The following is a 26,584-nucleotide window of genomic DNA, read 5'->3' on the forward strand; positions in this document are numbered from 1 at the left end:
TGTTTTATTTATTTTAAAAAATGTATTTTATTTTACCAATTAGATGTAATAACAATTTTCCACATAAGTTTTCTGAAGTTATAAGATCCAAATTCTCTCTCTTCCTTCCCTCTTTTTTTCTTGAAGATGGTAAGCAATTTGTTCTGGTTTATATATGCATTATCATGCAAACCTATTTCTATATTATTCATCGTCATATAAAACCAAAACCCCAAAATAAAAATCCAAATAAACTAAAGTGAAGAATAAAATGAAAAACTTTGGTCCGCATTCCGACTCCAACAGTTCTTTCTCTGGAGCTGGATAGCATTCTTTGTCATAAGTCCTTCAGAATTGTCCTGGAGCATTATATTGCTGAGAGTAGCAAAGTCCTTCACAGTTGATCATCATACCATGTTTCTGTTACAATATTCTCCAGATTCTGCTTATTTCACTCTGCATCAGTCCATGAAGCTCTTTCCTGCTCTTTCTGAAATCATCCTGTTCATCATTTCTTATAGCACAATAAGTATTCCATCACCATCATATACCACGATTTGTTCAGTGATTCCCCAAATGATGGAAAGCCTCTCAATTTCCAATTCTTTGCCACCACAAAAAAGGCTATTCTAAATATTCTTGTACGAGTAGGTCCTCCCCACACCTTTTTTAATCTCTGTGGGTATTATAGGATCAGTAGGGTATCTATAGTTTTATAGCCCTTTGGGCATTGTTCCAAATTGCCCTACAGAATGTTTGGATCAGTTCACAACTCCATCAACAATGCATTAGTGTCCCAATTTTGCTACATCCTCTCCAACATTTATCACTTTCCTTTACTGTCATTTTGGATGTGGCTATAATTTGTAACCTTATGATTTCTAATTTTGTTCATTATCCTTGTCGTCACATCCAATCCTTCCCTCTCCCCCTCACTTTTTACCAGGTCATGACCTCTGCACTGGTCACACTTTCCTTCCTTCAGTATATTGATTCCCTTGAGCAATCTGTTGAACTCCATACTGTTTTGAATGGTAGAGACCCTTGCCCCCTCATCCTTTTACTGATCTTGCCAAACCTCAACCTTGGATTACTCCATTCATCTGCTGACTTTATTCCTATCCATGTGCTTCTCAGTGGAAATGGAGAAAATAGTGAAACTGTGCTGACTGGACAACCAAATTTTGGTTACATCAGTATTACTGGGTCCACACTGCCCCAAGGCAATCTTTTTATACTTTACTAATCAGATTACTGTCCCACTCACTGAAAAGACCATTCTAAATCTTTTCATCTCTCCTCAAGCCCTCTGTGGCAGCTCCCTCACCCCACTTCAACTGAGAACTTTCCTCATACTTATTTTTTGAAATGGCCACCAGCTGAGAGCTCCCTCTTCTCCTTGTTCATCTCATATCATTCAAATGACTTCCTCTGCTGTCATTTTCATCTCTATCTGACATGAAGAGATGCTCATTCTCCTTGCCAAGGTGAGCCCTTTGGCACACACAAGTTATTGCATTCCATCCAGCATTCTCTACTAGATTGCCCTCCTTTATTATCCCCACTTTCCCACTAGTCTTCAGTCTCTCTTATCTCTACTGGCTGCTTTCTTGCTGCCTATATCTTCTCAACCCTTAAAATGCCCTTACTTGGTCCATCTCCTTCTCTTCATGGCTAAACTACTTGAGAAAGCCATTTACACTTCCTTTCTTCTCATTCAGTTCTTCTTTTAAAATTCTTACCTTCTATCCTAGAACCAATACTAAGTATCAGTTATAAAGCATAAGAGTATCAAGGGTTGGGCAGTCACCGTTAGGTGACTTGCCCAGGGTCACACAACCAGGAAGTGTCTTAGACAGATGTGAACCCAAGATCTCCCATCTCCAAGCCTGGCTCTCCATCCCTTGAGCCACCCAAGTGCCCCTCATTCACTTCTAAACCCTGAGTAATATGAGTTTGGACCTCACCATTTAATTAGAGTTGCTCTGCTAAAGTTACCAGTGATCCCTTAATTTCTAAATATAATTACATTTTCTTATTCCTTATCCTTCTTGATTCTTCTGCCATGTTTAATGCTGTCAACCAGCATTTTCTTTTCTGGTTAATTTTTAGATTTCCCTTTCATCTGTCTTCCAGATCCTTCTCAGTCTTCCTCTACGTCTGTTTTGGTGAAGACATGGCACACATGCCTCGGTAGTATGGAGGGGGCTACTCCATTCCCCCTCACCACTGAGTTTAAGGACATTTTTGCATGCCCCGTCCCTCTGTCCAGCAGACCAATACAAGCACTTCTTCCCTCCACTCTCTGGGTAATGCAGGAGTCTCACAGGGGCTTAAAGGTGTAGTTTGGGCACACAGTCTCTAAAAGGTTCACCAAAGCTGCTCTAAATCATGCTCTGAGAATCCCCCAAGGATCTTTCCTTGGTCCTCTTCTCTTCTCCCTCCATATTATTTCATTTGGGGATGTCATCATATTTTATGGATAAATTCAATGATCATTTTTATGCAGATGATTCCTAGATCTAAATATTCAGTTCTAATCTGAATTCTAGTCTTACATCATCAGTTGCTTCTTGGACATTTTCAACTGGATTCCTATAGATACCTCAAATTTAGTCTGTCTAAAATAGATCTCATCTCCTCCTTCCCTATAATTATCAAGGACATCACTCATTCACCCAGGCTCTCAATCTCATTGTCCTCCTAGTCACAATATTTCTTGCATATGTCCCTTTCCCTGTACTTAAATGGCACCACCCTGGTGCAGGCCCATGTCATCTCATTTCTAATCTATGAAAAGAGCCTTCTGATTGGTCTCTTTGCTTCAAGTCTCTCTCAACACAAGTCCATCCTACACTGAGCTGCTAAAGTCTTGCTCTGTCATAACCACATCTCCACTGAGCAAACTACAATATCTCCCCAAGCCTCCAGGCTCAAATATAAAATCCTCTTTGTCTTTTAAAGCCCTTCACAACTTGACTCCTTCCTCCTTTTCCAGCCCAGTTACCTAAAATTTCCTTCCACATACTCTATAAGGTCCACCACCAATGGCTTTCTTGTTATTTTTCACCCATGATTCTCTATCCATCCATCCATCAGTTCTGTACTTTAACTCTGACTTTCCTCTAGGTCTTGTATGCTCTCAGTCCTCAATGCTACGTCCTAGATTTCTTATCTCCCTTCCAGACTCAGCTCAGATCTCACCTTCTGCAAGATGACTTTTCTAGACTTGTCCATCCTGTTGCTTCCCACTGATCCCATAGAACCATGGTTTAGTCTTTTCTTTACATCCTTATTGTTTGGCACAGTACCTGAGCCATAGCCCTCAATAAATACTTTTTGGCCAATTGACTGTTGAATGAGTTCACAATATCTCTTAAGATATAGATATGCAAGCACTGCTCCAAATGTGCCTTGTTAGAGAGAGAACAATAATCATGTTGACAATAAATAAGAAAAAAGCAATCTGAAGAAAGCATAGTGATGTTGAATATGCCAATAACAAAATTTCACACATGTATAGTGGAATGCATAAAGAGCTAGCCTTGGAGCCAGACAACCTACATTCAAATCCAGCTTCTGATACGCCCTAGCTTTATGACCCTAATTTTTGTTGTTCATTGGTTTGGGGTATATCCAAATCTTTGTGACCCAATTTGGTGTTTTGTTGGCAGAGATAATGGAGTAGTTTGCCATTTCCTTCTTCAGCTCATTTTACAAATAAGGAAACTGAGACAAATATGGTTAAATGATGTGCCCAGGATCACCCAGCTAGTAATTGTCTGAGACCTGATTTGAACTCAAGAAGAAGAATCTTCCTGTCTCCAGACTGGGCACTCTATCTACTGTACCATCTAGCTCCTATGACCCTAAATAAATCACTTAACCTCTCAAATGCCCAAGACAATCCTCTAAGACTATAAGTGATAGATTGGTTGCTGATCTGAGGTATGGGAAAAATTTACTCAGTATGATTTCCCCATCTAGATGAAAATAGACCTCATTTCTTTTAAAACACCTATTTTGTGGGGATTTATGGTTTTTTGAGTAATTTCACATCCATTCCTGGACCTAGAATGAAATCACTCTGCCTCTCCGTACCTCAGTTTTCTCATCCACAAAATGGGGTTACCTGGCTACCTCACTGAGATATAGTCAGAATCAAGTGGAAAATGGCTGGGAAAAGCCTCTGGAAAGTGCAAGATGGGTGGAGGGTATCACCTGAACTTCAGAATCTTTCAGAGCTTCCTCAGAGTTTGCACCCAGATTTTATTAGTGAAGTTTATGAGACAGGGTGGAGAGTAATGACTATAGTAGGATGTTATCAGTCATTGCAGTAACAATTCCATTAGAAAGGGTAATGGCATTGTAATTCCATCAATGTAATGAATGCCTAGTGTTAAAATTCTTCTACTGAGTTCTTCAACCCAGTAACATAGTCTTGAAGAGCTTCCAAGGAACATTTGGTATTTAAGTGACTTGGCCAAGGTCATGCAGCCAGTCCATACCACACAGAGGTGCAAACCAACTGTTTTTGTTTTCTGACTCTGTTGTATAGTAGAAAGAGCCCTTTTTTTGGAGGGCATAGGTTCAAATCCTACTTCTGATGTTTGCTTCCTGTGTGTTCTGGGGGCAAGGCGTTTAATCTCCATGTCACTCAGTTCCTGCTCCTGAAAATGAAGGTATTGGATTACATAATTTCATATCTATGGTCTTCAGATCCTTGATGCCACTCTGCCTCTTATGATATTCCATCTGCATTCTTATTTAAAGGGCTTCCCCAACAGTCATACCCACTGAGACTTACAACAACCCAGTGGCCTTGACAGAACAGATACTGTTATTCCCATTTCACAGGTGAAGGACCTGAGGGCTTGGAGAAATTAAACATCTTCCTTAAAGTCATATAGTAAATTACAGAACCAAGACAAAAATTATAAGACTAGGTCGAGTCTTATGTCTAGATCTTATAGTCTAGATCAAAACTAAATCATGAGAACTAGAAGGGACCTTTAAAATTATCTAAAGATAGCTTCTTGGGATTATAGATCAGTGATGGCAAACCTATGGCATGCGTTTCAGCACTGAAACACATAGCCATTTTCGATGACACGCAGCCGCATACAGAGAAGTATGGGGCTGCGTGCCAAGGATGAAACATTTGCTGTAGTGTAAGTGTAGACACTCTGTGCACTATAGATGACAATTCTACCTATATTAATATACCTATTTTGGTTTATTAAATACAGTTATATATTACAATTATACATTTTTGTTATTTAAACTATAAATATCATGAAATTATGGTGGTTTTTTTTTCTCAGTGACGCACCACCCGAGTTATGCTCAGTTTTTTGGCAAATTTTGACACACCAAGCTCAAAAGGTTGCCCATCTCTGGATAGATTTAGAGCTGGAAGGGACATTAGAGGCCATAGTGAAGCTGAGGAAGATCACTACACGAGTTGCCTTCAGTCACAAAGGTAGTAAGTGAACTTTGATTTTTTACTGGTCATAACAGGATAAATAAAGTGACAGATTCTAAGTGAGTGAATAAGAGGAAGGTTGAATTAAATGCACTGTTACAGATTTAGGAAGAGAATTTCTTTTGTTCTCCCTTGTCTCTAGTCCAGTTGAGTGGAGGCAGAGAAGATGAATGTTTCTGGTACAACAGGAAACATCAGTGAAGCACCAGAGAAAGAGAAAGGTCTCTGGTGATCAGTAACCAGTCCCTCATATTTTTCAAGTTGTCATGTCTTGCAGATGGTCTAGGTTTTAATTAGGATTACGTTTTTACCTGAACAGAAAACAAAAACAAAACAACTGTGTATTGACAGCTAAAATAAATCAGCCTTAGACCTCATCTTCTCTACCCTTAGAATCCTGATTTTGTTCTATTTCCTTTTCTTTTTTTAGTTTATATGACTTTTAAAAATTAAGTTATTTGTTGACTACATCAAAATTCCCAGATATCTCCCTCTCTTCCCTCCCTTTACCAGAGAAAGCATCACTTGACAACAACAACAAAATGTATATACAAACTATGTTGGCTTTTTTTGTGATTCTATTCATCAGTTCTTTCTTTTGAGGTATGTAATATGGAAAATGGCAGGGTGGAATTCCTGCAGGATACGGGGTCAAGCCTCACCTAGAATTCCAGGGGACCTCCCCACCGCCGGAAAACTCTGGGTGAGGGGACAGTTGGAAAGGAGTTGAACAGTTGATTCCTGGGGGTTGAGGTGAGCAGGTCTCTCTGATCACTGTTCCTGTTTTGGGGTTTGCCTGAGTGGCCATAGTGGCAAAAGCCATTTTCTATATTACAGGTAGACATTTCCAAGTTATTCTTCAAATATTAGTTCTGTGGTTGTATATAATGTTCTATTCACTTAATTCTATTTTCTAAAAGAGCCTTAGTCTTATTGGAATCTTTGGGAGCTCAATCCCACCTTGATGGGATTATGACCACCACCAATTAACTCCAACAAAAATGTGGACAATGATAACAAAAAGTCGTTCTAAAACACTTTCTATTTTTAGAAGTGCCTTTCTCACAAGAAACCTGCAATGTCAGCAATACAAGCATCAATTAATTAATTAATTAATTTTAAAGCTCTAACATCCCATTTTAGAATCAACATTAGGTATCGGTTCCAAGGCAAGTGAGTAGTAAGGGCTAGGCAATGAGGATGAAATGACTTTCCCAAAATCATGCAGCTAGGACATATCTGAGGTCAGATATAAACCCAGGACCTCTCATCCCTAGGCCTGGATCTCTATCTATCGAGCCACTGAGATGCCTCTGCAGGTATTAATTATTAACCTCATTTCACAGATGAGGAAACTGAAAGAATCATAGAGCCCCAAAATCATTAATGTAGAGATGAAAGAGACATCATCTAGGCCTGCCCCCTCGTTTTACATATGAGTAAACTAAGGTCCAAAGAGACTAAATGACTTGCTGAAGGTCTCACAATTGGGAACTGGAGAGCTGTAATCAAACCCAAGTCTTCTGACAATTTTGACTTAATTTCCTAACGTATTGTTATCTAGAAAGAATGGACAGTCTTAGAAGAGCTGATGGGTTCCTTTTCTTTTAAAAAATAAATACCACAGATACAAGTTTTTTTTAACCAGCTACATGTCCTAATATGTCCTTTCTCCATCATCCTTTCATCTTAAAATAAAAACAATTTAACAAAATTAATCAACACTTCAGAAAGTTTGACATTTTGCGTCATGTTCCAAACCTATTAGCCCCTACCTCGGAGAGTACAGGAAGGAAATCTCTTTTTATATTTCTTCTTTGAGGTCAAGCTCTGTCATTATAGTTTCTATAGCAGTCAGTTTTCATTGTTATTGTTATTTACATTTACATGGCTGTAATCATTGTGTGCATATTGTTTTCCTGGTACTGTTAATTTCAATCTATGTCAACTTATACGTCTTTAAACATTTCTCTGAATTCTTCATATTCATTGTTTCTTATAATATAATAATCCATTATATTCACATAAGGCAACTTGTTTAGTCATTCCCCCATCAATGGACATTAACTTTGTTTCCGTTTCTTTTCTGCTACCAAAAGTGCCTCTATCAATATTTCTGTGTATATGGAGCCTTTTTTTTTTTATCATTGACTCCTTAGGGTATATAGGTAGGGTAGGTGGGTGGGTGGATAGATAGATAGATAGATAGATAGATAGATAGATAGATAGATAGATAGATAGATAGATAGATAGATAGATTGATAGATCTGGGTAAAAGACTATGAATATTCTAGTCTTTTTCTCTGGATAATTACAGATCATTTTCCAGTACCAATTCTGAAGTCCACCAATAATCTATCAGTAAAACTATCTTTTCATCATCCTTCTAACATTAACTATTTCCATCCTTTGTCATCTTTCCCCATTTGTAGGAGGGGGCAGCTAGGTAGCTCAGTGGATTAAGAGCCAGGCCTAGAGACAGGAGGTCCTAGGTTCAAATCTGACCTCAGACACTTCCCAGCTGTGTGACCCTGGTCAAGTCACTTGACCCCCATTGCCTACCCTTACCACTCTTCTGCCTTGGAGCCAATACAGAGTATTGACTCCAAGAAGGAAGGTAAGGGTTTAAAAAACAAACAAACAAAAAAAAAACAAAAAAAACCATGAAACCCATTTGTTGGGAATGAGATAAAACTTCAGAATTGTTTTGATTTGCATTCACCTGTTTTTAGTGATTTGAAACATTGATGTTTTAAACTATATTATTTTCCTAATTATGTGTAATAATTTTAACATACATATCCTGAAATTATAAGCTCCAAATTGTCTCCTTCCCTCCATTCATACTTTTATTAATAGTCTACAGTTCTTTTTTGAGACCTCTTTTGCTTTGTATTCTTTGACTTTATTTACTAAAAAGTAGATTTTGGTCTTTTATATTTCTTTTAGCTGAGTATTTATATTTGATATTAGATTATTCTCAGTGATATTGGATACAAAAAAAGATTCCCCAGTTGACCTCATCTGATCTCAAAATAGATATAGGATCTGAATATTAAATGATATATCATAAAAAAATTAAGAAGGAACCATTAGCCTATCAATAAATATTTATTAATTAGATACCACGTATTGGAAAATGTGCTGGAAATGGTGGTATAGTGGAGAAAGCATTGAGAGATCTGGGTTCAAATTTTAGCTTCAGCATTTCCCAGTTCATAACCACGTGTCTATCAGTTCTTGTCTCTAACTCCCTGCTTCTTCATCTGCAAAATGGGGATAATAATACTTCTATTACCGACCTCATAAGGTCCTTTTTGAGGAAAATGTTTGCTAAATCTCAAGGTGCTATAAAAATGGGAATTCCCATTATTGGCAATAATCACAACGAAATGTTTAATATAGTGGACTGGAAATCTAATATATTTTGGTGCAAATTTAGATATCCATCTGACTTAATGGCACTCTGTCAATGAAATTTTTAAAAATTGAGGATCTCAAAAGTTTGGGGATCTTTGAGAGTTTCTGTAGAATAGTGGAAAAAGACAATGATCTGTGGGACTGAAGGTCTGTCTGATTCTTAGCTCTAAAGGTAGTATTGCAACTGTGGGCAAGTCATCTTAACCCTCATGGCTTCAGTTTCTGCATTTGTAAAATGGGTGTGATGCTGCCACTGTCTTCTAAGGCAATGTCTCTTTTAACCCTTTTTTGTGTAATGGGCCCCTGTGGCAGTCTAATGAAGCCTTATAGACAGACCTCTTCTTAGAATGATTTTTTTCTTTTACAAATTGTATTATATTTGTTCCTCATAACATGTAAAGAGCTGTTTCCAACATTTTAAAAAGAATTTTGAGTCTCAAATTCTCTCCCTCTCTTCCCCAGAATAATATTTTTCAAATAATTGCAGGAAATATTACATTTCAGTTAGAGGTTGGTGAAAAATAATGATGTAATTTTTCCTCATCTAACTTCATGGATCCCCAGAAAGCTATCTAGAAATGGAGTCCATGGGCCCATAGCTAAGATGAGTGAAGTATTTTGTATTCTTTAAACTATCATTTGAGAGGGCTTCTTGCTAGCACAGTTAGGAGATTAGCGTGGCATTGGTTGGACTGAGAACCAGGAGTCCTGGTCTACCACAGACAACCATGTTAACTTGTGTGATTAATTATTTTCCTATCTGTCCTTCAGTTTACTTTTCTGCTGCAAAATGAAAAATTTAGATTAAGGGTTGTTTAGAGGCACTGGGATTGCTCGGTGAAGAGTTTTGTTTTGTTTTGTTTTGTTTTATAAACCCTTACCTTCCTATTTTAGATTACATATCGGATATTAATTCCAAGGCAGAAGAGTGGTAAGGGCAAGGCTATAGGGGTTAAGTGACTTGCCCAGGGTCACACAGCTGAGAAGAGTCTGAGGCCAAATTTGGACACTAGACCCCCTCCCGCCCCATTTCTAGGCTTGGTTCTCAATCCATTTTGCTACCTAGCTGCCCCACGATGATAAGATTTTTTAACTTGGAGTCTCAGAGACAGTTTTGAGTCTCATTTCTACCACCTGTGTGACCTTTGGCAAGTCATAGGATTAATGGTTGGTTCCAAATTTCTTCCCCTGGAAAATGAGAGAATTGGAGGATATGGCCTTTACAGTTTCTTCCAGCTTTAGATTGAAGTCTTATGATCCCTGTATATTCTCTAGTATGGTAGATATAGACAGAATATCAGCCACGGTCCCTGCCTTCAAGTCAACTGGGGAGAAATTAAAATAAAGACTAAGAAGAAGGGAAAAAGAAGAGAACAAACATATATATTGTATGTCTCAGGCACTGTGTAAAGCTCTCTAATATTAGTAGTGGTAGTAGAAGTGATGGTGGTGGTAGGAGTAGTAGTAATAATGCTGGTAGCTAACATTTATGTAGTACTTGCTATGTGCCAAATTATTATCTCATTTGTCCCTCACGAAAACCCTTAGTCATTGGTGCCATTATTATGTCCTTTTTACAGTTGAGAAAACTGAGATAGAAATTATGTAACTTGCCTAGGGTTGCCCAGCTAGTAAATGGCTGAGGCTGGATTGTCCTGACAGCAGGTCCAGTGTTCCAAAATCTGAGAGATGCCAACCAAGTACCACTAATTGTAAGATGAGGGCTGCAGATGGTAACCACTATAGTCATTCTACAGTAGGAGAAACTCTTGTGTGCCTGGAGTGACCAGGAAAAGCATTGGGGGAAGTAACCTCTGGTATGGGCTGGAAGGACAGAGGAGGCAGAGGTGGGCATGGGCATAGTGGCAGGTGATACCAATATTTCTTTGAATCAAATGAATGTTTCAAGGCAGTTTAACTGCACCTTTCTTGTGACCCAACCTAGAGCATCTCTACATTGTGGCTGGCAAGCACTCATGGGCCAATGGAAAATGACAGTAAATAGCATATCAATCAATGGGAAGAATATCTGATTTCCCCACCTGTAAGTTGGGTCAGAATACTAGGAAGGCTGCAGAGACTCATGTTTTCTTCTAAGGGTGATAATATTACAATAGAGTGGTTTTTTTATATGGTGCTTTATAGTGACCATGTGAAATAGGTAGTGAGGGTATTAACATTCCCATTTAACGGATGAGGACACTGAGGCTCAAGGAAAGGAAGAGACCTTCTCAGAGTCATAGTAGTAACTTGGTTCTATTACTTATTACCTTTATAACCTTGAACAATTCACCAAACAATCACTCCATCTCCCTAGATATCCATTTCCTGGACTGATAGATGACCGTTGAGGTCCATTCTGTTTCTAGTCTTATCTCCAAAATATTAAGACTGGACCTTGGAGCAGCTAGGGGGCTCAGTGGATTGAGAGCCAGACTTAGAGAAAAGAGGTCCTGGGTTCAAATCTAGCCTCATATACTTCCTGGCTTTGTGACCCTGGGCAAGTCACTTAACATCATTGCCTAGCCATAACCACTCTTCTCTCTTGAAACCAATACACAGTATTGATTCTAAGATGGGAGATAAAGGTTTAAAAATGCAAGACCCACACCGACATCTTTTGACTCAAAGTCCAATGCTTTTTTAAAGTTGATAATGATTCTCAAATTGGGATATAGAGTGATCTGGTGAAAGCAGAATCTTCAGGCAGCCACTTGCAGATACACCAGGTCATCACTGTCCAACCATACCAGGTTGGTTCCCAGGATAAACTTAATAACTTCCTGAAAGGTTGGATTCTTCCATCACTTTCTCCTCTCTCCGAATTTTGCTGCCTAGATTGGTAACATCATAGAGTCTCAAAATAGTTCTGGACAATGGGAGAGACGGGGAATGGTTGGGTGCCAGGATGACATATAGTAGGGGCTAAATAAATTTTTGCCTTGCTTGTTTGAATTGCTTGTTTGTTGACAAGGTCCTGCTGGAGTTTTCAAGTCTTTCTGAAATTGGATGATTTTAAAATAAGGTGTGGAACATGATTAGTATCTCTCTATAAATCACAGTAGGAATAATGGTAACTGTTATTATATTGCTAGAAATAGCGTGGTTTGGTGGAAAATCCATGGATCTGGATTTAGGTTGTGACTTTTGCCATCTCCAAATCATGCTGCCTCAGACAAGTTGCTTTGCCTTGATTAACCTCAGTTTCCCCAGCAGTAAACTCTGGATAGTAGCTTTCTTCTACTTCTAAAGGCTGTTGTGACTGAAATGGTGAATTTTCAAAATTGTTTTATAAATGTGAGCTGTCTGTCTCATCTGTAAAATAGGAATAATAATACTTTTTCCGCCTACCTCACAGGGTTGTTGTGGGGAAAGGATTTCATAAATAAACTGACCAGCACCTTGTAAATGTGAGTTATTTTATTGTTATTATTGCTTCTGCCTTTGGATGTGAAAAGTGGAGGCTGGCTTCTTTTTGTGACACTTGCTGGAGCCACAGACAAAAATATAGTTTATGAAATCTTCCTTGACCCTCTCACCCCCCTCTTCCACTAGCTGAAAGTGATTTCTTCCTCATCTGATGTCGTAACCCTTAGCATACATGCCCATGTCTGATACACTTTTCACATTCTTTTTTTTAAAAAATGTAATTTATTTCCATCACCTTCATTTTGAAATGTTTCCCTCTACTCCTTCCCCAGGCAGTCATCCCTTGTAACAAGAAAGCTAACCAACAAAACCACGCACCATCAGTAGAGTCTGACAGTATTTGCAGTCTCCCATCTCTTCAAAGAAGGGAGGGAGCTATATTATTCTTCTCTCTAATTTGAGTCTAAACTTGGTCATTACGATTAAACAGTATTCTGTCCCCTCCCCACTTGGTTGGCGTTTTTTCCATTCACATTACTGTAGGACATTGTCTCACATTAAGTCTATTTTATTTCCTCATTCTGCTTACTTCATTCTGCATTAATTTCTCTCTCTTCCTATACATCTCTACATCTTTCATATTCATAACTTATTGTAGAACTATATTCCTTCCACCATGTTCATTCCCAACCCACTTTGCTTTGCTCTTCCCCGATCAATGCCATTCACTTCGTTTCCAGTTCTTTGCTATTACACAAAGTTCAGCTATCAATATTTTGCTGCACATTTCTTTCTTTCATTGACCTCCTTGTGGTATATGGCCCTGAGATCTTTGAGTCAGAGGGTCTGGGCATGTTTATCACTTGATGTAATCCTGAGATTTTCCCAGCAATGACTGGACTAATTCACAGTTCTCCCCACAGTGTATTAATGTGCCTAACTTTCTACAACCCCCCCCCAACTCTTCCCATTTTTTGCCATTATGACCTATTTGCTAAATATGAGTTGAAACTTTTAACATATTAAAATTTATGCTAGTTTTATGAATATTTATTTCACCTTTCTACTAGATTGTGAACTTCTTGATGGCAGAATTCATGTCATATATCTTTGTATATCCCCCTGTTTAACACTCTCTATGTAGAAGACAATAAATGTTTGTTGAATGACTCAGAATTATAGTGTTTGAGCTGGAAGGACTTCAGAGGTCATTTGGTTCAATCCTACAATGAATAAGTATCTTCTATGTATTATACTTGGTAAATGATTGTTTAGCTTTACCTGACAATCCTCCAAACAACGGGAGATCGCTGCCTTTCAAAGGAGCTCCTTCTAATTTTAGGTTCTTCTGATTTTGTTTTACATTTAGCCTAAATCTGTGTTTCTGAAATTTTCACCCATTATTCTTTATCCTTCCAGGGCCCTGAATTCCTAGATTTAAATTCTCTTCCACATGATAGTCATTTAATGTCCCTTCTAACTCTTCACTTTTTCAGATAAAACCTTTCCTATTCTTTCAACAGATCTTCAAATGATATGAGCTTGATATCATTTGAGGCCATCCTAGACCTCTCCTCTGGGTGTACCCCAACTATTAAATGTCCTTGTTAAAAAATGGCCCCCAGGACTGAAACAGTATTCCAAATCTGACCAAGCAGAATACAATGGGAATACTGGCTCCATAGTTCTAGAAACTCTGCCTCCTCTCATTATATCCTAGGGATAGCTTTAGTTATCATGTGATATCTCACACGTTGAATTATGTTGAGCTTGCAGTCCTCTCGAATGCCCAAATGTTATTCTTTTTTTAAAAACACCCTTACGTTCCATCTTAGAACTAATATTGTGTAGTTGTTCTGAGGCAGAAGCGTGGTAAAGTCTAGGCCAGTGATTCCCAAAGTGGGCGTCACCATCCCCTGGTGGGTGCTGCAGCCATCCAGGGGGAAAGTGATGGCCACAGGTGCATTTATCTTTCCTATTAATTGCTATTAATATTTTAAAAAATTAATTACCAGGGGGCTAAGTAATATTTTTTTCTGGGAAGGGGGCGGTAGGCCAATAAAGTTTGGGAACCACTGTTCTAGGCAATGGGGGTTAAGTGATATGCCCAGGGACACACAGCCAGGAAATGTCTGCATTCAGATTTGAACACAGGACCTTCTGTCTTCAAACCTGGCTCTCTATCCATTGAACCACCTTGATGCTCCAGCAAATGTAATTCTTGACCAAGGCTCATAGATCTAGGGATAAATGGAAACTCAAGGGGCAGCTAGTCAATCCCTATCATTTTGAAGATGGAGGGAACTTTGGCCAGGAGATTAAGCGACTAGCCCAAGATCACACAGGTGTCAGAGATGGGATTTGAACTCATCTCTCATTTCAGATCAAATATTCTTCCTAATGGATCACACTTCCATGGGCTCAGACTTGTGCTAGCTCCTCAAGAGGAGATAGGAGAAGATAACGCATTGTCCCTGCCCACAATGAATTTGTAGTCTTCTCACTCCTAGAACAGTCAGAGAGAATTAGGTGTAAAATCGGTCCCTACCTGGCATAAGGACACACAGAGTGCTGACAAACTAAGAATCAGTGACAGTAGAAATTTCTTACATCCATCACAGGCAGCACTCTTTCTTGGGACCTGATTCACCCAATTAATTAAAGGACTCAGGACCCAAAAGGCACAGTTAGGCCAAAGTTACAATCATGCCTCTCTGAGAAGGCAGGGGATGTGACCTCTGGTGCCATTCGCTAGCAGAGGCAGCTCAAAGAGAAAGCCGGATCTGGCTGAAGGTTGCATTCAGCAACTGCTGACGAGGGTCCCTTATGGCCAGAATCATGCCACAGCATAAGCAGAGAAGGGCAAGCGAGCTGAAAGAGCAGGCTTTTGAAACTTAAAATCTTAGCACCAGAGAATCACCAAATCTCTCAGTCAGTTCAACAGACATATGGTAAACATTTATTAGTAAGTGGATGGTCTGGCATTGTAGAGCAAATGCTGGATTTGGAGGCAGAAAAAATTGAGTTCCAATCTGTTTGTGATACTAGCTGTGCAATCATGGATGAACAAGCCACTTAAACTTGGTGAAACTCGGTTTTTCTTCTGTAAAGTGGGGATAATAATACCTGTAATACCTATTTTACAGAGATAATGCATGTAAAGCAATTATTATAATTCTTTTTATTCTCAATGATGATGACCTACTATGGACAGGGAGTGAGGCACAGTGGATAAAAAGCCAGGCTTGAAAATAAGACTCTCTTGGTTCAAGTCCTACCTCTGATATGTACTGACAATATGACCCTAGGCAAGTCATTTAGCCTCTTGGTTCTCTGGGCAACACTTTAGGACTGTAAGTTGCAGAGTAGTTACCCATCTGGATTGGTAGATTTAAGTTCCTTACCGAGGGCTCCCTGTATCAATGAAATTACAGAACTAGTAATTAGTAAGTACAGTATTAACAAGAATAGATGATGGTGTGGATGATGATAGAGCATCAGATGGACTTGCAATCAAAAGCTCAAAGTTCAAGTCTTGGTTCTGCCATTTCCTAACCATGTGACTCTAGAAGAGACATGGGATTTATGACCTGAATTCGATTTCTGTTTCTGCTCCATAGAATGTATACACCTCAATGAAAGCATTTCATTGGGGCATCATCTACAAAACAAGGGAGTTGGGCTAGATGAGCTCTAAGGTTCCTTCCATCTCTAAAATCCTGTAATCTTTTTGTGCCTCAGTTTTCTCATCTATGAAATGGGACTTCTACTGCTTGTATCTCTCAGGATATTTATGCAGGTTGCTGTGGGGGGAGTCATTTATAAACTTAAACTGTTACAGAAAAGTGCTATTGTTATTACTGAGTGCTGTGAATTCTGGTAGAATGTAAGCTCCTTGAGGGCAGGCACTTTTGTGTTTTTTATCTCCATATCCCCATTGTCTGGCATAGTTCCTGGCACACACTAGACACTTAATAAATGCTTGAAATGGATTAATTTGAACTGCGTTGTGTACCTTGGGGATATAGAAGAAGTTCAAGGCACATCACCAAGAGGCAATCAAATTGTTGAAACAATAAGAGAACAAGTATTATATGTAAGGCCAAACTGCTAGGTGGGAAAGGGTTTGAAAGCCAAGCAGAAACCTAGATGGCTTAAGCCTTGGGCAGTTTCTCCTAGGACCACAAAGGCAGGTCCTTCTCCCTCCATTCCCCTTAGGAATCCCAGCCTCACTGGAGAAGGTTCAATGAAAGATGAGTGAATGATTAGCATAGCAGGACAGCCAACAAAAATGACATGACTTCAATCTGGTATTGGCCCCTTCTCAACTTCTTCTGTCTTTGCAAAGCCTGTAAACCAATAACATGGCAGATAGAAGCCCTAAGCTCAAATTTCCACTCTGAAACTGGACAAATAGCTTTCTTTCTCTAGACCTCAGTTTGTACACCAATAAAATTAAGAGTTTGAATTAGAGGATTTCTGTGGTCCCTATCAATAATAACCTTTTGTAAATCAGTGATTGGAAAGAGAAAAAAACAGTTTGATCACCAAATTGCAGAATGCACAAGGGCTAATGTATCATACTTTTGTGACCTCGGACAACTCACTTAACCTCCATGTACCTCAGTTTCCCAATATGTCAAATAGGGGGAGGAATTCGATTAGACGGACCCTGCTAGTTCTAATTCCTATGGCTCTGTGATCTTATGAAAGATGATAGATGATGTGCAGTAAGAGTTCAAAGGGATGTTTAGGAAATACTCCATGGAGGTAAGCCGGGTTTTTTGTCAGAGCCCTTTGACCACTAAGTTGTCAAGGTCCCTCGACCTATGATATGGGCATGCCCAAGAAAATAGGGAAAGAGTCAGAAAAATGTTATAAGGAATTGAAGATCACCAACTTTGTGACATTAGGCCTTGGGATTGTCTAGTCTAATTTTCTGCTCCTTAGTATCTTGGCTCAAAGGTCCAGGCAGTCTATAGTACATCCCAGTGTACAAGGCTTTCCTCCAGGTCACACATACAAAGCCATCCAGGTAATTAGACTTTCTAGGACTTTCCAGAGCTGCCACAAAGAAGTTCCCTCTGTCTGTCTGTCTCTCACTCTGTCTCTGCGTCTGTCTCTGTGTCTCTGTCTCTGTGTGTGTATGTGAGTCTGTCTGTCTGTCTCTCTCCAAAAACACACAGCTCAATTCCCGTAGTACAATTAAGGCAGCCCAAACAACAGCCCAAAGGTCCAGATTCTCTCCTTCTTTGCATGGGCCGCCTTAGAATGGGCAATAGTTTTGGTGCCCTCCTGAGGATTGATGCCTACTGTCTCTCTGCTCCAAGCATCAACTGTCCTACTTTGCTGATTGAAATTATATCTGCCCTTAAGGCTTATCCTTCTGCTCTATTAAGAGACCAGAGGAGGAGGGTGGCCCTGCCAGCCCATGTACACCTAGTAGGGAGTTACCTTTTCCTACTGGGTCAGTGCTGGACCTTGGCTTAGGACTTCTCCTGAACCAAGTCCCTGAATATAATATAAGGACTTTATGATCTGCTTTGGTGCTCCCCTTTCTAAGTCTCTCTGGTTTTCTTTATGACCAGCTGTCCTTCTTGTCCCTATACCAAAGGGCTCATCTGTATTAACAGCTGCTCCAATACATTCCTTTGTATCTTTAGGGTTCGGCCGGGAGGGGTAAACTGCTGACTTCTGCACCTTCTTCTCTTCTTGAGGCCTCTCAAACCCAGGTGGAGGGTTTGAACTTAAAAGTTGTACCCGCTGGGAGCTTCTCCTCACCCTGGTGTCCAAGATCCCCTGCACTGCCACCCTCACGGTGAAGAGGACGTTGGTCAACCCCTCCTACCACGTTCACTTGACTCAAGGCTCCGGCTCCTGGTGTGGGATCTTGGGAGGGGTTGAAGACTCGCCCCCTATCCTGACTCCGAGGGGCGATTTTACAACCCTTCCCACGATTCTGCTACCAAACCCAAAGACAAACTTCGCCTGCTTCACAATTGCCCTGTAAGTCAGCTCTGGGCTCTTAAGAGTCCGTCCCTATTATTGGACTTTGGGGACGCCGACTTGAAAGGCAAACAGCTGTGTGTGGAAGGTAAAAGGGCGTGCCATTGCCTGTAATTATTAATTATCTTCTCGACTACAAAAAATGTCCAAGTGTTCTATTGATAAAGGAAATGAATAGAGAAGAAATAGAAGAGAACTGGCTCCTGGGGGTCTGTGATGGAGAATGTGGGGAGCAGCGGTGTTTTTAAGCACGTGGAGATAGCGTGGTTTACAGAAATTCCACAATGTCCAGCGCCCAAGTGGCCTTTTTTTTAGGAGACTTTAAAGCAGGGGGTATGCTGGAGCTATCTCGAGCTGGCTTGAGAGAACCATTGTGAAATTATCAGTGTGAACCCTTACGGGTCAGAAATCGGCATGAGCTACAAATCAGGGTTTTTTGATTTCTTGTCCTGTGGATTGTCTAGACTTAACCAAATGATGGAGAAAATGTAAATAATGCAGATGAAACTTAAAGGTGTGTTTTGTTCCAAGATATTTTTAGGAGAGCTGGTTGTTAAATATTTTACTAGCACACCTCTGCTTTTCTAGAAGAACTTCCCTTCCCCTGTCTCTGGTGAAGCAGCACCAGGGGACCTCAGTGCAAAGGGATCATTTGAAATCCTGTGCTATGTGTGCCCAGTGAAGAGTAATAAACTCTTCCAATGGGAATTTGGGCTCTTGAAAGCAGCGTGGCCAAAATTGGTGGGATTGCCCTGGGCCTCTAGTCTTTGGTTTCCCCTGCATAGGCAGGGAGGGCAGCCTGTGTATTATTCAATTAACATATTTGTGATTTTTGTTCAAATGGAAGCTCTTAGTATGAAAAGTTCCTCTAAGTCTTCTCTCAGGCTAATGAAAGAATGATAGTAAAATTCTCCATCATATCAGCAGATAAACGGGGGAGGGAGGGCATTTAGAGAAGCAGAGGGTCCTTTCCAGGGTCCCAGATGTTCCACTCCCAGGGGTCCATGTGCTCTACTTTCAAGATCAAAGATTCCAGGTCTCCAAGAAGAGTTGTAGCAATGAATGCAGAGGCAAGTGTCCAGATCCAGGGTTGGGGAATATGTGCTAGCCCATTTTGTTGGAACCATGCAAGGTATGAAGGTACCAGAAATTAGGTTGGGTGAGCAGGGGGCTTGAGACTTATTTAGGGGCCTTTTAGATGCCAGTCATGAGGAATTCATGTTTGGTTTTATTTTTTTTCCTAAAGATATTGGAGAGCTAGTTGTGGGGCTTAAGGGAGGGAGTGACATAGTTGGACTGGTATGGTGGGAGGATTATTTTGGTGGTGGAGGAAGACAGAAAATCCAGAGACCAATTGCTCTTTTCAAAGTTCTCAAAGAGGGACTCTGTAAATCCCTGATCCCTTCCACCAACCCTGGAGAGCAAAGGAGCAAGGGAATGAGGAAGGCCAAATTATCCCAAACCAACTGGCTGGAAGGAAGAGAGGCATGACTATGAGTAGAGGGGAGGGAGGAGAGAAGAAATGCTCCTGACTGCAATCCCAGCAGGGAAATAGTCACTCAACATTTATTAGGCCCCTACTATGTGCCAGGCACTATGCTGGGTACTGGGGATATGAAAAGTGAGTTCTTGCCCTCAAGGAGCTTATAATCTAATGTGAGCCCCTTTCCCAAGAGTCCCTCTCTGAAATAAAGGTCCAAGCAGAGCATTAGAGGGCTAGACAGAAGTCACAGATTACTGAGCCCCAAAGCAGAAGCTCCAAAAGAAGTGAACTAGGTCTCTAGGATGGAAGACCAGGAAAAATGCATGCCAAAGGGCAGGGAGAGGACTCAGGAAGTGTCTAAGGCTGACATTTTGTCTCATCTGAGGCATCTGCCCAGGACTCATTTTCTGGAAGTTGCACACACCCCCTACTTGCTTAGCAGCTGCTGCACAATTGGAAGCCTGGACAGTTCAAAGCTATTCTGAAGCCTTAAATAAATTCTGTCTACTATTTTACCTGGGTCAGATATGTCCTTACCTCCCTCCGTGCCCTGCCAAAGCTCCCAAGTAAATGACTGAGTCGCAGCATCCCTTTACCAGAACCACATCAGCTTTCTTTCTCTGAAGAAGTAATGATCGATTCTGGGGAGGGGGGGAGGCAATGAACAGCCCTTATTTTTGATGACTCCAGGAGCTTTCCTGGTCTGGAAATGACAAGGAGGCGGCCAGCACAGCCAAGGTCACGGCTGGGGCTCCTGCAAGGTTTTCTTGGCTCAGGTGGCTCTTAGCAAAGAACAGCAGAGAAATTCAAATGCAGGCATCCTGGGAGGCTCGGGTTGACATCTTCCCTCTGACCGTTACTTGCTCCAGGAGGGGGAGCAGCTCTATTCACCAACAGGAGCTTCCATTGTTTCCAGTCTGTAAAAAGTGGGTAGTGATACCTGCAGTGGCTGCCTCCTAGGGGAACTGGAGGGATTGGGTGTGACCCTGAATGGAAAGCCCATTAGAAACCTGAAAATTCAGTGTAAAGGAAATCTGTTCCAGCAGTAAAGACCTTCACTACCACCACTACTACTACCATTACCGATACTACTACCACCAGCACAACCACCACAACTACCATCAATACCATTACTACTACTGCTACTACTGTGACCACCATTACTAGCACTACTATTATCACTAAAACTACTACCATCACCACCACCACTACTGCCACTACTACTACTACTACTACTACTACTACTACTATCACCTCTACTACCATTACTCCTACTACTTCCACCACCACAACCACTATTGCCACTACTGCCACCATCACCAACACCATCACCACCACCACCACCACCACTACTACTACTACTACTACTACTACCACTACCACAACCACTACTACTACTATACTACTACACTACTACTACTACACAATCACTATTACTTAACTACTACTACTACTACTACCATTACTATTACTACTATCACTGCCACTACTACTACTGTCACCACTACTGCCACTACTACTACCACCATTATCAATACTACTACTACCACTATTACCACCACTACCTCCACTACTACCACTATTACTACTACTATCACTACTACTATTATAACTACCAATACTACTACTACCACCCCCCCTATAAACCACTACTTCTATTACCACGACCCCTGCCATCATTACCACTTCTACCACTAACACTACTACAACTTCTTCTTCTTCTTCTTCTTCTTCTTCTTCTTCTTCTTCTTCTTCTTCTTCTTCTTCTTCTACTACTACTACTACCATTACCAATACTTTTACTACCATTACTAGTATTACTACTAGCACTACTACCACCACTACTACTACTTCCAACAGTGACAGTATAGAAAGAGGAACTCAGGGAAATCTCTAGATTCAAATTCTGCTTCTGACACATAGAGACTGTGTGACCTTGGATAATTCACTTAATATTTCAACATTCCCTAGCAAATCTCAGAGGTTTTGACTTGAAGGGCAGGTACCAGCCTGCTTGGTAGAGGGAGTTTTCTCACTGGGCTTTCCCCATAGGAATCACAGGTCCAAAAAAGAACATTTAATAATAGAGGACAGGAGGGTCCCAGAGAGGTTCTTTCCCATCGCTGACTTGCTCAAACACACAACCCACTGAATGAAGAAGCGATGACGGAGCTGAGGGTAGGCAGCCAAGATCTAAGCAGAAGATCTGTCATTGTTGTGGACAGAGGAGGAGAGTCTGGGACTTGGGGCTCCGAGGACTCACATTGGAGATGATACTTCATGCATGACTTGGGCAGTCGGCTAATCAGTCTGCTGGGATGTGGAGGAAGCTTCTGATTTCCATAGAGTTTGCTTTCTTGTTTCTTACCATGTGAGCCGCAACCAGCATGAGTCTGTGTTCATTCAGCCACATCATTGCTGCTGTCTTAACTTCCTCGGCTTGATGGGAATTGTCATGCTGCTCTGTTACATAATTACACCCAGCCATTCAGCCTGCAATGATTAGATGGCTTTCTGATTAGTGAAGTGATGGAGAGAGATGTCACCTTTTTTTTCTTTTCCCTTTGAAAGAATAAAGTCAGCTTAGATATGTTAGCCCTATGAATAAGAGATCTGCCCAAAGTCCCAGAATGCTAAAGCTGGAAGAGACCTCAGAGAGTACATAGTCCAAACCCCCATTATACAGATGAGGAAATAGAGACCTAGAGAGGGGAAGAGATTTGGTAAGAAGCGCACTGGGAATTAAAGGCAAAGCTAAAGTCTCCTGATTAGCTTCCCTGACCTCATTACATGATACCAAGCATTCAGCACTTGTGAGTTTTCATCTACTTTGGTTCCAGGAAATGGGAGATGCTCAGGCTGTTTCTCAAGAGGCAGTGTGGCTTAGTAGGAAAATCACTGATTTGGAAGTCAGGAGAGACCTAAGTACAAATCCAAGTCTGATATACATGAAGTGAGTGACTCAATTCTCAGCCTTCTTAAGTTCTTCTTCTTCAAAGGGAGGATAATAAAAGCATCAGCTCCACAAGGCTGTTGTGAGGAATGAATGGAATTACATGGGTAGGACTTCTGTAAACTTTAAAGTGCTGCATTGATGTCAGGTTGTTTATTTTTTTTTAAACCCTTGCCTTCTGCCTTAGAATCGATACTGCGTATGGGTTCCAAGTCAGAAGAGCGATGAGGTCTAAGCAATGGGGTCATGGGACTTGCCCAGAGTCACACAGCTAGGAAGTGTCTGAGGTCAGATTTGAACCCAGAATTTCCTTACTCTGTGGACTTGGCTTTCAATCCACTGAGCCACCAACCTCCCCCCACCCCCATTCACATGATGATTTTTTTTAGGATGGTTTGAAAATCTTCTCATGGGTGTTAACTTGTCCCATAAAACTCTAAGGTACCCACTCAAGAATGGCTTTATAATTTCCATTTAAATTGAAAATCCATGCTTGCGTCTTGTCTGCCCATGATGTCATGATATCTGATTTTAGGAGTAGTGTGTTTGATGATGGGAAGAACTACACCTGGAGTGCGTGCTTGTTCCTGGTACACTGACGTTTATAGGATGAATGATCACCTGAAGACTTGTAGCAAACGTAGAAACAACTGACATTATCATCCAGTTCGCCAGTGGCCTCTTCTGTGGCCAGGACACATTTTTCACTGTTTCCCTTCTTACCTCAGTTTGTTAAAGTGGCTGGTTATGACTGGCACTGGAAGCCCCCAGAAGATCCACATTAATTTTTTTATCAAAGCTTTCAATTGTTTAAAATGTTGCCTTTGTTAATCAATTAATCAACTTTTATTAAGTGCCTACTATGTGCCAGGTACTGCATTCAGTGTTGTTAAATGCATATGTCAAGGGTCACAAAGCATACATGGATAGGGAATCTGTAGTCCTAGCCCCCAATGTAGCTAATAACAAATTCAGTAAAACTTTTGTGATGTAAAATTTGGAGATTAGATTAATAAAGATCATTCCATTACATGGTTATTATGGGTGATGGGGGGGGCGATAATGGATTACTCTTCAGTTATTTAGAAAATTCAGTTTCCTAGTACCCTCCTTTGCCATCCATGCTGGTTAGCTTAATTGTGACCACTGTAGATCAGACACGTAAGATGTCAGAGGCAAGGACTCATACTAGGGTCTTCTGACTTCCCAATCCATTGCTCTTTCCACCATGTTTGTAAATGATGCTTGACTGGAATATGACAAAGTATGACTTGTCTGTTTGCTCTTCAATGTTGGACATTTTACTGACTAGGAAATTCAGAAATGCTGTCTAGTAAAGCCAACACTTAAGTGCTTATTATGTACCAGGATCAGTGCTAAATTCTGAGAATACAAATAGGAGCAGAAAGAAAGACCATCTCTGTCCTCAAGGAGCTTACATTCTAAAGGGGGAAGATAATACAGAATAAAAGCTTTCCTGAGAAAGATAGGGACAAGGTACTCCCTGGGGAGCATGATGGAGAAAGTCTTCAGAGGCAGGGGTAAAGTCAGGAGTAGACCCTGGAGAGGAATGAAGACTGACTTACTTGAACCAGGCACTTTCCTTAAAATGGGAGATCTAGAAAAATCTATCACCTTGAGCGAAGAGAAGTGACTGTTTCCCAGCTTTGAGAGTTGACATCTTTGGAAAAAGCCTGGGTAACAGCAAACTTTCTAAGAATCCCAAGTTGGAGAATCTATTTACTTTTCCTTCTCTTAGTCCTTTCCAAAAGAGAAGTATTTCATGGAAAATGACAAAATAAAAGAGGTGAATGTTTTTCTAGCAAGTGTCTGTTCTGATGGACAAATAAGCAATTGAGTATTTTTTATTATGTGAGGTTTTTATTGTTGTTCTCTTTCCTTAGGAAAATATAAAGGAGGTCATTTGTGGATAGACTAAGAGGGAAAAGACTAGAAGGTTAAGTGCTAAAGTTAAATACATATATAAGAAAGATGCTTTTCTTGGGCATTTCAGAATACCTGAAATAATGTCTGTTTTCAGACTGATTTTTCTTTCAGGGAATATTGGTCCTTTTGGGGCACAGGGCACAGAATGCTAGGTGTGAACTTATAAAGTATGAAGGCTTGGTCTTCAGTGAGGCAGCATGGTTTGGTAGAAAGAAAGGAATTTCAAATTGGAGGACCCAGATTTGAGTCTAGACCAGTGATGGGCAAACTTTTTAAAGAGGGGGCCAAAAGAAAGGAAATGCTCATCTCTTTGTCTGTTTCTAAGGCAACTCTTTCGAAGTTTCATTGTATTGTGTCCTACTCACTGTATTCATCAGATTAGGAATAATGTCACTGCTGCCAGATAGAACATTTCAGGGGGCTGCATCTGGCCTACGGGCTGTAGTTTGCCCATCACTGCTCTAGACAGTGTGGCTGACTAGCTGCATGACTTCAGACAGGTCATTTAATCTCTCATTTGTGAAATGAGGGGTTTGGATCTAGATCTCTTTCACCTCTAACTCTAAGTTCCTACTCAGAAGGGAACCTTTGCTCTTAGTCATTTATACTTTAGGGATTTTCAAAGGATTTTGAGCTAAAAGAAGTCTTAGGTATCATCTAGCCCAACTAATTGGAGACACGGAAGCCTGTGAGATGAAATAATTTGTCCACAGTGACATAGCTAATAAAGAGCTGAGTTTGGCTTTGATTCCATGTCTTCTCTAGACCCAGAGCTCAAGCCACTGTAACCACAGCTTCTTCTTTACACTGAAGTTTGGCTTTCTAGCCTTTACTGAGAACTGAAGTTCTTAGACACTAAGAAAGTAATTTCAGACATTAGCTAGGAGCTGGGGAGAAGAGGGAGGAAATCTTCAGGCTAGGGTCCCTTTCCTGCCTTGTGGCTTTGAAGCTGCCTTCTCCACCCACTTTGAGGATGATCAGACTAGGTTCTGTCTGGCCAGTTTTATTCCTTTCCTTATGTTCTTTGAATGACTCCTGAAAGGAGGTGGACAAAAGCCCTGAGGGGCTAGAGGATACCAGCTCACCCAGGAAATCTCCAAGGGGAGAAGGTTTACCTGTTGGAAAGACCCCCTTCCTGGGAGGGGGTCAGACATCTAGAGTTTGGCTTTAGCTTCATCTGCCTCACCTTCCTGCTAATTGTACTCTAACTCTTTCTGTCCAGTGTTTTATTTGGGAAGTAGGGAAATGTAATGGGGGGTGGGGGGGGGAAGCTTGCTTATGATGACAGAATAGCTTTTGTAATTGCATAATTAAAGACATTTTTTAAAACACAACTATTCACGTCTCTAGTAAGATGGCAGATCTGAATCTGGCATGGTATTATGAATTCTGCTATTGAGGTCTGGGATTTTCCCTGCCTTTTCTCTTTTTCCTTTTCCTCTCCCATCCCCACCCCTAACTTTTCCACTTGGGGTTAGTAACACTCATTACTCAACTTTCCCCAGATTGAATTTGTTCATCTTGCCCATATGCACTTGTTCCCTGACCCTCCTTTTCCTATTTCTGCCAGAGGAACCCCTGGGGATTATCTCTGACTCTTCCCTCATTTCTAATTGGTTCCCGAGTTCTCTTGATTTTAGCCAATTTCCCCTTTGTGCTAATTTCTCCAGAGACTTTTGTATCTCTTAATTCCCATTACCACTGGCCTTGGTTGTTGTATTAGCACCCTAATTTGTCATCCCACTTTCAGGCCCTTCCCCCCTTAAATAAATTCTTCAAGAGGGAAGAAAAATAATTTATTTGTGCCCTTAAAAAAAGACATCAGGGGCAGCTGGGTAGCTCAGTGGATTGAGAGCCAGGCCTAGAGACAGGAGGTCCTAGGTTCAAATCCGGCCTCAGACACTTCCCAGCTGTGTGACCCTGGGCAAGTCACTTGACCCCC

The 26,584-nt window shown here is 40.8% G+C and overlaps 1 protein-coding gene across 1 annotated transcript in view; it reads left to right on the plus strand.

Moving 5' to 3' along the window:
* Positions 1 to 26,584, plus strand: part of ATP2B2 (ATPase plasma membrane Ca2+ transporting 2) — a 174,631-nt gene that overhangs the window by 86,090 nt on the left and 61,957 nt on the right. The window contains exons 13-15 of the mRNA XM_044676014.1: positions 11,563 to 11,674; positions 17,986 to 18,259; positions 23,231 to 23,268. Coding sequence (XP_044531949.1) covers positions 11,563 to 11,674; positions 17,986 to 18,259; positions 23,231 to 23,268 — 424 coding nt within the window. The remainder of the gene's footprint in view (positions 1 to 11,562; positions 11,675 to 17,985; positions 18,260 to 23,230; positions 23,269 to 26,584) is intronic.

The sequence above is a fragment of the Gracilinanus agilis genome, chromosome 1 (genome assembly GCF_016433145.1).
Source record: "Gracilinanus agilis isolate LMUSP501 chromosome 1, AgileGrace, whole genome shotgun sequence".
NCBI classification, from domain to species: domain Eukaryota; kingdom Metazoa; phylum Chordata; class Mammalia; order Didelphimorphia; family Didelphidae; genus Gracilinanus; species Gracilinanus agilis.